General features: G+C 47.3%; 1 protein-coding gene across 3 annotated transcripts in view; it reads left to right on the plus strand.

Moving 5' to 3' along the window:
* STYK1 (serine/threonine/tyrosine kinase 1) overlaps positions 1 to 13,141 on the plus strand; it is a 53,115-nt gene that overhangs the window by 19,282 nt on the left and 20,692 nt on the right. For 2 of the 3 annotated variants that reach the window (XM_048504692.1, XM_048504694.1), the window contains exons 2-5: positions 950 to 1,060; positions 4,179 to 4,322; positions 7,366 to 7,632; positions 10,536 to 10,717. In XM_048504692.1, coding sequence (XP_048360649.1) covers positions 994 to 1,060; positions 4,179 to 4,322; positions 7,366 to 7,632; positions 10,536 to 10,717 — 660 coding nt within the window. In that variant the 5' untranslated portion in view covers positions 950 to 993. The remainder of the gene's footprint in view (positions 1 to 949; positions 1,061 to 4,178; positions 4,323 to 7,365; positions 7,633 to 10,535; positions 10,718 to 13,141) is intronic. The other variant, XM_048504693.1, reaches the window with a different exon arrangement.

Genomic DNA, 13,141 nt, shown 5'->3' on the forward strand with positions numbered 1-13,141 from the left:
TACCTCTGCAAGGACTGGTAGAGTTCTGAGAGAACTGTGACTGGCCCACGGTCACCCAGGAGGCTTCATGTAGAGAAATGGGGACTCAAACCTGGATCTCCAGAGTAGAGTCCGTTGCTCTTAACCTCTACACCACACTGGCTTGTGTGTCATATCCGCTAGGAAAATGGTAACTGATGTGTAGGTTAATAAGAGACATTAGTGACTTGTTTTTCACCTGCACAGTTTAATAGCAAAGTAATTAAAGCGGTTTGATTAGATCATTATGGGTCACATCCTGCAGGTCCATTCTACTAATGGCAGCATTATCCTCCTGCTCAGAGTCTTTTTGCTGATGCAAGCACCATTTCACTGACAGAGGAGATACCTGCATCAGGGGAGGGTTTCTTGCATCAGGGAAACCATTAGCAAAATGAGTCCATGTGATCCAACACTGTTGTTACAATGCGACGTCCGTATGGTCCTTGAAGCTGTACCGCTGTTGCCCCTCTGATACAGAGAATATCTGAACTGTTAATTAAATTAAGACAAGCCCTTGTTGAGCCTCTGCTGCTAGCCTGCATTAGCAGCAGTGGCATAGTGTTAAGAGCAGGTGTACTCTAATCTGGAGGAGCTGGGTTTGATTCCCCACTCTGCCGCCTGAGCTATGGAGGTTTATCTGGGGAATTCAGATTATCCTGTGCACTCTAACACACACCAGCTGGGTGACCGCAGGCTAGTCACAGTTCTTCAGAGCTCTCTCAGCCCCACCTACCTCACAGGGTGTGAGGGGAGAACGGTAAGGAGTTTGTAAGCACCTTTTAGTCTCCTATACGAGAGAAAGGGGGGAATATAAATCCAACTCTTCCTCTTCTTCTACATGTGGTTTTATTTGTTGATTTGTTGTTTATTTAAATTTGCTTGCTCACAAGCCATCCAATTTTTATAATATTCTTCATGTCTTTTGTAGTTGATAATGACTGTTGACGAAGGGTAGATCACACTCGGCTGACAATGTCCCCCCAAATCAGAAGGTCATCACGGATGCTACTGGAATGTCAGAACAATGACAAATTGTGTGGTAAGTATGAAAGTCAGTTTTCTTTGTCGTAGCGCACATTGTATATGGAAAGATCTTTCATGCTGAGAGAGACGCCATTAATATTTTATAGAGGCTGTTTCTCTGACTTGGCCAGGATTGCCTGGCACCTGGCCTTAGTGGGATTTTACTACTTTGTGTCACATTTTTCTGCCTCATCTGTTCCAGCTCAGCTCAATATATACTTCCAAATACCATTGGCTATAAAGGACACCACTGCATTGGTTCATTTTAAAAAAACAACAACTCGATCATGGATACTAGTGGGAAGAAAACACAAACTAGGGAAAAGACTATCAACCTTTTAACAAAATATAAAGAAATAAGCAAGTAGTTTGCAAAACTCAAGACATGTGTAGTATACAGATTACAATTGGCATTCATCAACACAAATCTTTTTCAGATCTAGCATTTAAGAAGAGCTCTTAATGTTTTTCAGTCAACTGTGTTTCAACCAATAGGTCTTCATCAGTGAGAAATCTCGTAGCAAAATGTGTGTTTATGTTAAGTGCCAACAAGTCGCTTGCAACTCATAGCGGCTCTATGAATCAATGTCCTCCAGAACATCCCATTGTTAACAACCTTGCTCAGGTCTTGCAAACTGAGGGCAGCGACTTCCTTGAGAGAGTCAATTTAACTCATGTTGGGTCTTTCCTGTTTTCCTAGCATTATTGTCGTTTCCAGAGACTCTTGTCTTCTCAAAATGTGACCAAAGTATGACAGCCCCAGTTTAGCCATTTTAGCTTCTAGGGACAGCTCGGGCTTGGTTTGATCTAGAACCCACTTATTTTGGATTTTCTTTGCTTTTTTGTTGCTGTTTTGCTGTCTACAGTAGCCACGACGCTCTTCTCCAATACATGAATTCATAAACATGCAGAGAGTTTTAAAACATTCGCATTCAAAGTCAAAACAAGATAATAACATTTAAAGCACCAGATGAACAAACAAGTTATGATTTTTAAAATAAGATTAAGAAGACCCAAGACTCGCCTAAAAGCAAAATATCTTGGTGCAAACTGGAAGAAGCTCTTTTATAGAATACAAGTGACCATGTCCAGAGAAATATCTGCAAAAGACCGGGGTGGGGGGGTGGGGGAGGTTTGATTTTTTTTTTGCCATCAAGTCACAGTTGACTTATGATGACCCCAGAAGTTTTTCCAAGGCAAGAGAGGTTCAGAGGTGGTTTCCCATTTGTTGTGTCTGCATAGTGACCCTGCACTTCCTTGGCTATCTCCCATCCAAGCACTGACCAAGACCTACCTTGCTTTGGCTGTTTCCGCATGGGTGAATAACAGCGCCCTAGGGACGGTGAAAACACCGTCCATGGGGTGCTGTTCGCACAGGAGCTGGCCCCGAGGGGCGCGAAGGCACCGCTTTCAAGTTTTTGAAAAGCGGTGTCTTCCCGCCAGCACGATGTAAACAGCACCAGCAGGAAGATGCTGCTTTTCCCGTTCCCTCCACTGACCTTCCCGTCCAGCGCTCCAGAGCAACGCTCCAGAGCAGCGCTGGACGGAAAGATCAGTGGAGGGGCCGAACCGGAGGTGGCCACCATGCGGAGCCGCCTCTCCGGTTTGGCAGATCTTTGGAACTGCTTGCACGCTACCGTGTGAGCAGTCCCCAAGCCTCCACCGGGCCGGTGGAGGTGCGTTTCCGCCACCGTGCGGAAACAGACTTAGCTTTCAAGATTCAACAAGATTGGGCTAGGAAGTCAGGAGGTTTTATCTTTCTTGGGCCCATCCCAATATAAATACTCCTACTTTGTTTGCTTGTTGGTTTTTGTTTTGTTCTTGCTGGCTGCAAATGCTCTCGACTGGTGTTTTTCATCCATTTTCCCTTTTGCAGTGAGATTATTAGTAAAATTAGTTCAAAAAATTTGCCATGTCCCCAGGTGGGTAACCAATCAGTAAGTGTTTGGGTGGAACTTGTTATGCAAAGGTGTGGTTGATAGTATAGTATTGCAGGTGGGGTTTTTCAGTCCAGGGAGTGATTCACAATTGTGTTTAGCAATTTGATGAAGAAGAGTAGAAGAAGAGTTTGGATTTATATCCCCCCTTTCTCTCCTGCAGGAGACTTAAAGGGGCTTACAATCTCCTTGCCGTTCCCCCCTCACAACAAACACCCTGTGAAGTGGGTGGGGCTGAGAGAGCTCAGAAGAGCTGTGACTAGCCCAAGGTCACCCAGCTGGCGTGTGTGGGAGTGTAGAGGCTAATCTGAATTCCCCAGATAAGTCTCCACAGCTCAGGCGGCAGAGCTGGAATCAAACCTGGTTCCTCCAGATTAGATACATGAGCTCTTAACCTCCTACGCCACTGCTGCTCCTGGAAAACCCACCAGAACCAGTTGAATCCGGCCATGAAAGCCTTCGACAAACCAGTTGTTAAATTATTTGAATCCCACCACCAGAACTGGCTGTTAAATTATTTGAATCCCATCACTGGGGCGGGGGAGGGTTGTTTGCATGGATATAGATAAACAAAGGATGATGATTTATAACATTTCTCCTGAGAAAACACACTTTGTCACATACAAATGAGAATGAAGGTCCATCAGCACTGATATCCAGGTCAGAGGAGGTGGGAGGGGTATGAAAAAGAAGAACGGAGTCCTCGTGCAGAGATACAATGTAAAACATAATTAGCTTGATTACGGCTGGGAGGCATGTATAGAGGTAGGAAATGCAGATAGCTATGCATATCTCCCGGCTTTAATCAAGCTGCTCTCTGCTCTTCTTTGTAACACCCCCTCCCGCCTTCTGACCTGGATATTAGGGTTGATGGAAGTTCAGTTACATTTTACCTAACGAAGTAAGCCTTGACTCATGAAAGCTGATACCCTAGAAAACGTTTTTAGTCAAATGTTGTTCTGAAAACCAAGAACTTCTTTACTTCAGGTCTAATTAAAAGATACATCCCACCCTCCCACCCTCCCCAATTGTCCAGCTGCAATAACATGGCTAAAAAATGCTACCAGCTAAATCCTGGTTGCAGACCCAAATAAGCCACTGGAAGAACATAATTCTGTGCAGCAAGAAGAGCTGCTTGTGACCCGGTGAATTTTAACTACTGTAACTCCTTTATCATGTGCCACTTTCCTTTGACAGTCATACGGGAGAATCAGGCAGAACTAATAGTCGTCCCAGTCCTCTTAGTGGGTGTATTTGTCATTGTCTTAAGCGTCATACTTTGGCTACGTTACCGCAACTGGAAGACAAACCAGCAGACCTTCCCGGAGTCCGAAGAGAAAGGTAAGGACATCCAAGGGGGCAGGGCTGCCAAATCACTCAGTCTCACAATCTGAGACTGAAGCAGTGGAGAAAGGGAGCTATGGGGCCTCTTAGTGGGAGTGGGGGAGATCAGGGTTGACTTTTCACATTGAAACGCCCTGTGGTAGATCGGGGGGGGGGGGGCGTGCCTGCTGTGGCACTTTTTGCCCTGCTGTTGACTTTTCACTGCTCCCCTGTTCTTCGTGGGATTCGAGGCAGGGCCGGCGAGTTATGCCCCAAATGTTTCTTCACGAACCCAGTGCTTCTCCATTTGTACTGTGAGCCCTTCCGCAATGTCTTCCACACGTGCGCGGACAACCTCCGCTTCCCGTGTTCTGATTGGCTGAATCTCCTCCCATTCCCCCCACTCGTTTTCACTATTTTAGTTTTAAATGTCCCCGAACACAAAACAGGCTCTGAGAATCGGCGCCCTCGCCCCTTTCCCCCGTCTAAAATCCTTGCATGTGTGATGGAATTGCTGTCCTCCACACCCCTCTGTCTAAAATCTCAATCTAAAATCCTTGTGTGTGCAAGAGAATCGCCGCCCCCCTGTTTGCGGCGCCTGCACATGATGCTTTTCTGCCCAAGGTTTCTCCCTCCGTTTCTTTTTCACTGCAAGAGCAGGGGCACTGATTCTCAGCTCCTGTCCATTGGTGGGGCGGGCCAGAGCGGCAAGGTGGGAAAAATGACCCCGGTTCTGCTATAGAGGAGTTTTTCATGGTGGCGGAAGCCTCCGGAGCAGCAAAGGGACATTTCAAAAGAACCTCAACCTTTGCAGTTCAGGAAATTTGCGGAGCGAAGCTGATGCCACGGGGCAGCTCCGGGGCAAAAATGTGGCAGCTGCAGCAGCACTGGGCACCGTGAAGAACTCCCAATTGCACCGGGGCATTCCCCGTGACAACAGAGGAGCAATTTTGACGTGAAAAATCGGCCCAGGTGTAGGCAGAGGGTGGGGTTTTTTGAGTCAGTGAGATGGGCCTGGCTCTGCCCCATACTTCAGGATTTGAGCGTGATGTGAAATAAAAGTGAATAAGAGAAGTGGAAAATACCCTGGTCCCTTTGAATCCGAAATTTTAGTCATTTCCTAAACTTATTGGTGAGTGACTGAATTTGCAGGTTTGGATGCATGCCACTTCCTCAAGTGAAGGCCAGCTAGGGGCACGCACTTCAGCACTGCTGTTAGTTTCCTGCAGGACGTTTCCTATAACCCATGTCTTTCCAATCATGGGATCCACATGGAGGTCAGTAAGCACGCATATGGGGGTTCCTGTCTTGTGCCTGTCTTGCAAGTTTAGGCTGAGGAAAGTCGAGTGGAGACCATATATTTAGGCAACATGTGCCTGTTGAAACGGCATCAATCTTCTCGCCGAACGGTTTCTAGCTCTGGACAGTCTCTAGTTTTAAAGAGGAGATTGTGCGTGTATAACCTCAGCTTATGGGTTCCGTGGGGCAGAACTTGGAAGGAGTTTGCAAACAACAAAACGTCAAACAAAATTGTTTACTTTTCCCTTAAGATATAACACTTATCAAACATTAACATTTGATATAGCAATTCAAGGTCCTATTCAAGTTTCATTTCAAGTCTTCTAATTACAGTCTGATAATGCCAAGTCCATTTCTTCCTGCAAGCGGGTGGCTCATGAAGACTCCAGAGGCTGGGTTTGAGATGATGAAGGTCCCCAAAAGAACTCTCACCAACCACACACACACAAAGCCCTGAAACCATAAATCCTAACCTTTACAATATAGCCAAATTAAACATCGCCCTTCCCACTGGTTCCCAACAACACTGCAGTTCCCTTGAACAAGGTGTTAAGAGCTTATAATAATCAACCAAGGTTCCATCCGGGTCGCCTTGCTTCCTTCATGAGTTCTGCAGCCGACTGCTTCTCTCAGTCTCCACCCCCTTTCTGGGCCATCCATTGGCGTATCTACCTAGGGACAAGGTGTACCCCTTGTCCCCAGGCACCACGCTTCTGGTCACGTGGGGGGGGGGCAAAATCGGCTCCCCATGTGACCAGGAAGTCCCGTTGCCCGGTCATTTCGCGCCCCCAACTCCATGCCTGCAAGGAGGGCAAAGAAAACGGCTCCCATTTGGTGGCTTGAGCAGGAACCGTTCCTGCTGCCAGTCATTTTAGGTGTGCCTGCCCGCCCGTGTCAGTCGAGGTACGCAAAAGCAGCCAGGCAACCTAGCCCTTAACCCGACCCTGGATTCCCCCCTCCCTTCCCCCCCTGCCGGATGGGCTCCCAGCCGGCAGCCTGTAGTCTCTTCTGACCTCCCCTCTGGGCAGGCCAGAGGAGACTGCAGTCCCGGCCTCGGAGACCTGCTTTTATAAGCACTGAGGCTGAGGGTGGGACTTGGGGTGCAGGAAGTCCCACCCTTTCCTTCTCCCCAAGTCCCACCCCCAGCCTCAGTGCTTATAAAAGCAGGTCTCCGAGGCCAGGACTGCAGTTTCTTCTGGCCTGCCCGTAGGGAGCCCAGCCGGCAGGGGGAGTCTGGGGGGGGGGAAGGTGGGCACCCTAGACCTTGCCCATGTCCATGGTGACATGGGCTGGGTTGAGGGCAGTGGAGGGGTGGAGCCTGGGGGCATCAGGGGGCGGGACTGGGATGGTAGGGGGGCAGAGCCTGGGGGGCGTCCTGGAGACAATTCGTCTCCGGGCACCATTTACTCCCAGTAAGCTTCTGGGGCCATCCCATTCTTAACCTGCACGTAAAGCGTTATCAAGTCGTAGCAGACTTAGGACTGCCCAGGAGGGTTTTCAAGGCAAGGGACTGGCAGAGGTGGTCTGCCGCTGCCGTGCTCTGCATAGCAACCCTGGTATCCTTTGGTGGCCTCCCTTTGAAGTACTAACCACAACTGACCCTGCTTTGCTTCTGAGATCTGATGACAGCAGGCTAGCCTGGACCACTCATTTAATTCTGAATTAAATGAATTGTGACTGTCCCGTTGCAGTGGGTTAAAATAAACCACCAGCACTAAAATGTAAGAGAAAGATCCCGTATTTCTACTTGCTTGACCAACAGCTGTGGTCCCAACCTCAGAGGATGAGAGAAGCCGGGGGAAAGCCAGCGTATCGGAATATACTTCCATCCGGCTAAGCGAGACGACCATGGATTGCTTGCTAAGAACGGCAGCCTTAACCTTGAAGGAGCTGGAGATACCACGAGAAAAAATCTCCCCAGAATCGATGGAGTTTATTTGGAACGGGAGCTTTGGGGGAATCTACAGAGCAAAACTGGACACAGCCAGTCCTGGGAAAACTCAACTGGTCATCTTGAAAACGTTACAAGGTAATATCCATGACAGGAGGGCCAGGCATCTTAGTGACTAGTACAATTCTTCAACTTTCTATTTCTCATATATTCTCTGCCCCTTGATTGATTTATAAGAAGGGGTATATCTACAGAAAATGGTGCCCAGGACAAGCACTGAAATTGTGCCCCCCCCCCCCAATCTGACTGGTCTGTCCCATCTTGGAAGGCCAGCTCTCCAGTGGCCAGGTCTACTATTGTCTTCAATCACATGTGAACCAGATATTTGGAGGGCAGGCTTACCCACCATTAAGAAGTATTGGTAGACATGGAGGCCATGTCTACCCATTACTTTCAACTGTGGGTAACCAGTTTTCCGGAGGGCTGGCCTACCAGCCATGAAGCATTGGTAGGCAAGGCGAGGTCTACCCATTGCTTCGTTATGGTGGGTAGACCTCTGAGTGGCAGTGGCTTTCTGCTTTGGGAGCCCCTAGGCAAGTAGCACTCGGGGCTGATGCCCTGGCTTTCCCCATCCTAAATACGCCATTGTTCATAGAAGCATTGGGTTGAACTGGCAAAACACATCTGCTTAAAATACAAATGAGCGATGTCCTACAACTGCAGTCTCTGTATAAAGCAGGGTACTGCCTTGGTACCCGTGGCTGCCATGGCACCCACCAGCTTCTTTCCTGGTGCCTGACAAGTATTTTTAGAAAGCAGGCCCCTTGCTTTGGCAGCAGCTGCCCCCACAACACAAGGATCTCCACAGTGGGACTGAAGATAAGCTGGGGCAGCCATTTTGTGGCTGCACCCTCCATGCTGTGCCAGAATTCCAGAGGTGCCCGCAGGCTGAAAACCTTTGGGGACCCTGGTAGAGAGAAATAATGAGATATTCCCTGTAGTTTCTGTGCAGTCCTGCCCTCGGAGTCATCCAGCCCACAGTGAGCTTAATGGGTGTTACGAGACACTTCCTCGCTATATTCTGATACACATTTTTGTGCCTCGCTGTTACAAGCTAATTTATTTCCTGCCCTCAGTGGAGCCTCTTGAGAGTTTTCCTTTCAGCTCTAATGTGGGATTGTTTCACTTCCTTCTCAGTGTGGGAGATAGCTGCTTAGATAGTAGAGTGGTTTTGTTTAAAGGGAAGAAATTGCAAGAAGAAAAGAACTGCCTGTTCCCTCCTTTTCTGATGGCGCTTAAGAGGCACTCGCTGCTCTGGAGGAAATGTCTTCTGAGATTCAGTTCTGGAGTGCCTTGCGGAGAGAGGGCACAATTTTTGTCACTTACCCGTGCTGTTCTGCAGCTCATATTTCTGTGATTCCCAGTTCCCAGAGTTAATGGATTTATGACTCTCTGTGGCTATCTGCCCTACTAAAATTGTGGTATTTTGCCCCATGTTTGTCCAACGGCTGCTTTAAATGAGGAACCGTCATCGTGACTGAAAGGTTGACTCAGAAAAGATCCCTCTGAATGAGTATAAGCAGAGGTGGGATCCAGCAGGTTCTCACAGGTTCCCGAGAGTAGGTTACTAATTATTTGTGTGTGCCGAGAGGGGGTTACTAATTGGTGATTTTGCCATGTGATTTTTGCCTTAGTTACGTCCCTCCTCTCAGCAGTAGCGCGCAGAACTTGAAGCAGTCTAGCAGGAGGTGCACCGGCGTGCGTGGCAGCCTGCGCCTCGCGTGCGTGGATTTCAAGCTTTCCTGCCCAAGGACCGGCACAGCTGCTGCGTCCTTGCCACAGCCCCGCCCAGGAATGCCCCGCCCCTGGAATGCCCAGCCATGCCCCCGTCGTGCCCCGCCCAACCCCATTGGCACTACGCCACAGCTTGAATCGCACCACCATGGGAACCTGTTACTAAAATTTTTGGATCCCATCACTGAGTATAAGGCCAGAACCTTCTATGGGAATAAGGTGAACGCCTTGCTTATTATGAAGGCCGGAAAAACAACAAATTTAGTCCCAAATGATCAACGAAACATTGGTTTCAGGAGTGTAGTGCCAAATGGACACAGAGCATATGCCTCACTCAGAGCAAAAGCATTGTTGTAATAAGCTGAATTATATATCACATTGATAGTAGTGTTGTCAGTGAGATCCAGAACCTTGTGCAGATCTCTCTGCACAGTTAATAGAAAATGAAGAGTTGTCAGGATATGGTTATAACCGGCCTGGACCATGTAAGAAACTCTTCACTGTGCTTTCACATATTGTCAGATATTGAAGAAGGAGGAAGAGGAGGAGGAGGAGTTTGGATTTATACTCCACCTTTCTCTCCTGTAAGGAGACTCAGTTGGGGGAGGGAGGGGGTTGAGATTTTATCGCCATCTGTTTATGTTTTTAAAAGTTCCTGTTAGTTATTGGTAGTTCTGGGTGTTTTAAATTGTTAAATTATACTATTATACTGTTTTTTTCCATTGTTCACCACTCTGAGCCCTTCAGGGAAGGGTGGCCTATAAATCGAATGAATGAATGAATGAATGAATGAATGAATGAATGAATGAATGAATGCTGCCTTCCTTAGACTCTACCCCAAACTCTCCTGGCATTTCCCAACTCAGAGCTGGCAACCCTATATGTTGTTGAGTTGCTTTAGAAAGCCTTTCTTTTCTCCTTTTGTTTGATTAATAAATGAGGATAGGAAGAGACTTTAAATTAAAGGGGTTGGAGCCAGCCATCTGCCAGTGAAAGGAACTGATGATTGCAGATCTTTCCCGTTCTCCAGCGGTCCTTTCGAATCCCAGAAATATCTGTTCCCGAGACTGAGGGACCCACATTGATTGGAAGGCTGCTAACATTATCATCACGTCTCTCTCTAAAAGGACAGAAGGAGTTTTGAGGCTGACCAGAACCAGAGCAATCCTTCTCTTATTTTTGCTAAACTTCTTGAGAGGATCTCTTATTTGTTTTTGTTTTTTGTTTTTGTTCCATTCTGTTTTCAGAATCTGCAACCTCTCATGAGATTAAAGACTTCCTGGAAAGGATTACATTCCATCAATTCCTTGGTCCTCATGAAAACATAGTCAAGTTATTAGGGTGTTCTGTCACCCAAATGCCTCTTTATATGATACTGGAGGATGCTTCCAATGGGAATCTTCTCAGCTTCCTTTGGACCTGCCGCAGGGTACGACTAAGAAAGTGACCGGATCAGATTTGACTGGCTGTCTCGTTCGTTTGCTCGTTTATGTCACCTCTCTTGTTTTTCTGCTTCAGTGACCTTGGGAGCAATCCCAGTCATATCTACTTAGTATCACAGTGTCGCATCCTTTGCTTTAAGCGTTTATTCCCTTCGGGTTTAATTCTTGGCTGTAGACTCATTTCCCCCTTTTTGGCAGTCACCCCGCTCTCAGATCAGAGAATCCCCATGGTTTCTGGAAGCTCTGTAAGTGTGACCTTTTTTCTCCCTTCCTAGGGAAAGTGAAGGAGATCACCACGTTGTTAAGCTTTCCTCCGGTTTTCTGTGTCCTCCCTGCCACCCACATCACAGTAGTTCCTCCAACTCCTCGGACCATCACTTTAGGATGATCAGAATGGGGGGGGGGGGTGTGTGTGTGTTTTGTTTTCATGGTCATATTGTATTACTGGAGCAGTGAACCCTGTGAAATTTGCAAGGCTGGGTTAATTGCCGTCCGAGGGTGGGAACCTCTTGAGCAAAGCCCTTTTCCCGATAACCACGCCACTGGGGTAAATCAATTCGCCAGAGCCATTTTATTAAACAAGTGGAAGCGTGAGGCCTAGCATGGCCGGCACAAAAGAGGGCTTGGTCCTCTAAAGGCTCGGGCTAACCCTCCCACTTCCAGTGACGTCTGCCCTGGCCTGACATGGGCAGAGTTCTGCTTCTGCCCTTACTTGGGCAGAACCAGCCAGCTCGGCTTTGCCTACCCATCCCGAGCAGCAACTGCAGCCCATGGTGATTCACAGCTGTTTTTTTTTTAACAAAGCTCTTGCTAGCCTTCCACTGTCTTCATTCTTCCCTTCCTCTCCTCCTGCAAGACAGGTTTTTATTGCTCGCCACAGCAGATCGACCCCCACTGCAGAATGCTCCCTTCTGGTTCTTTTTTTCTTATCGGCCACCTAGTTTAATTGCAAACTAACACTGGACCAAAGACAGCGGCCACAACAACACAAAGGCCCTTCTCTGTGTGTACACACACACACACACACTAGGGTTGCTGGGCCTGGCTTGGGAAATTCCTTGGGAAATTCCTGGAGATTTTGTGAGTAGGCCTGAGTGGGGCGAGATTTGAGGAGGGGAGGGAGCTCAGTGGGATATATGTGGTTCAGCCCATCTTCCAAAGCAGCCATTTTTTCCCCAGGGAAACTGATCTCATTAGTCTGGAGATCAGTTGTAATTCCGGCCACTGTTTGCAGGTTGACAGCCTTAACATTTATTTGTGTGTATGCCAGAAGCAAGATGTCACTTCCCTTACTCAGATACTTAACTTCCAATAATTGGACTGGGAGTGACTCAGCATTCCTGGACATTGCGGGGTGCTAAATCTCTCTGAGGCCCCTTCCGTACATGCAGAACAGTGCACTTTCAGTCCATTTTCACAATTGTTTGCAAGTGGATCTTGCTATTCCGCACAGCTTCAGCATTCATTGGAAGTTGAAAAAGTGCGTTATTCTGCATGTGCGGAAGGGACCTAAATGTATAAATCTTATCTTTTTGTGGGATGTTCCTCTCTTTGTACCTGGAAGTTGCCCTCCTCCTTCTCTCTCAGTAGCCTTTGGTCTTTGTGTCACTTCCCACATGGACCTGCATAGAGTCAGATGCTTCCCCAGGTCTCTCCTGAAGGAGCAAATATTTCATACTTGCATTTACATGACACCAGATTAGCTGGCCACTTGTATAAGGAAATCTTCAGGCTAGGATTTCTATCCTTCTTTCTACTGCAACGAGGATGTGGACAGAATCTACTTGAATAATTGCAAGTTTTATCTTTTGCAATTTACTTCTTGGGAGGGTTGAGTTTACTGCATTCAGTATCATGCTTTCATGACTGGGCGAACTCTGCTATATTAACCAAATATACCCAGCACTAATAACCTGAAAAAATGAGACTGAAGTCTTGTGGAAGGCAACTGTGTCAACGTAATACTAACAGAAGTCCCCAAAATTCCTTCAACTGACAAAACAGCATTCGTAATGAGCTAGAGGCAAGTATAGTAAACAGGGACTGTGATGGGATCCGTTGAAACAGATCTGCCACCTCCGTACAAGAGTCATTCCTCAGAAATCCGAAGATCCATTATTTTCTTCATAAAAATCTGAATGTGTTACTTGCCTGCCCACATAAGCAATTCTTTGCCTTTGTTGTGTTTTTTCCCCCTGTATGAAGTAGTAAGCGTCTTGGGTCCCTGATAGATTAAAGCTCCTCTTCTCTTCATTACACCAGCGACGAGATTTGTTCTGTAACCTTTTGAAATATGTGCCATGTAACTGCCTCGTTCAGAGCCCTTTGATACAGCATGAATACTTTAAGCTCAGAAGTGGTCACCTCATGGAGCTAGGTTAGATTTTCAAAAGCTTCAATATTGTTGGGTT

The sequence above is a fragment of the Sphaerodactylus townsendi genome, linkage group LG07, assembly GCF_021028975.2.
Source record: "Sphaerodactylus townsendi isolate TG3544 linkage group LG07, MPM_Stown_v2.3, whole genome shotgun sequence".
Taxonomy (NCBI): Eukaryota; Metazoa; Chordata; class Lepidosauria; order Squamata; family Sphaerodactylidae; genus Sphaerodactylus; species Sphaerodactylus townsendi.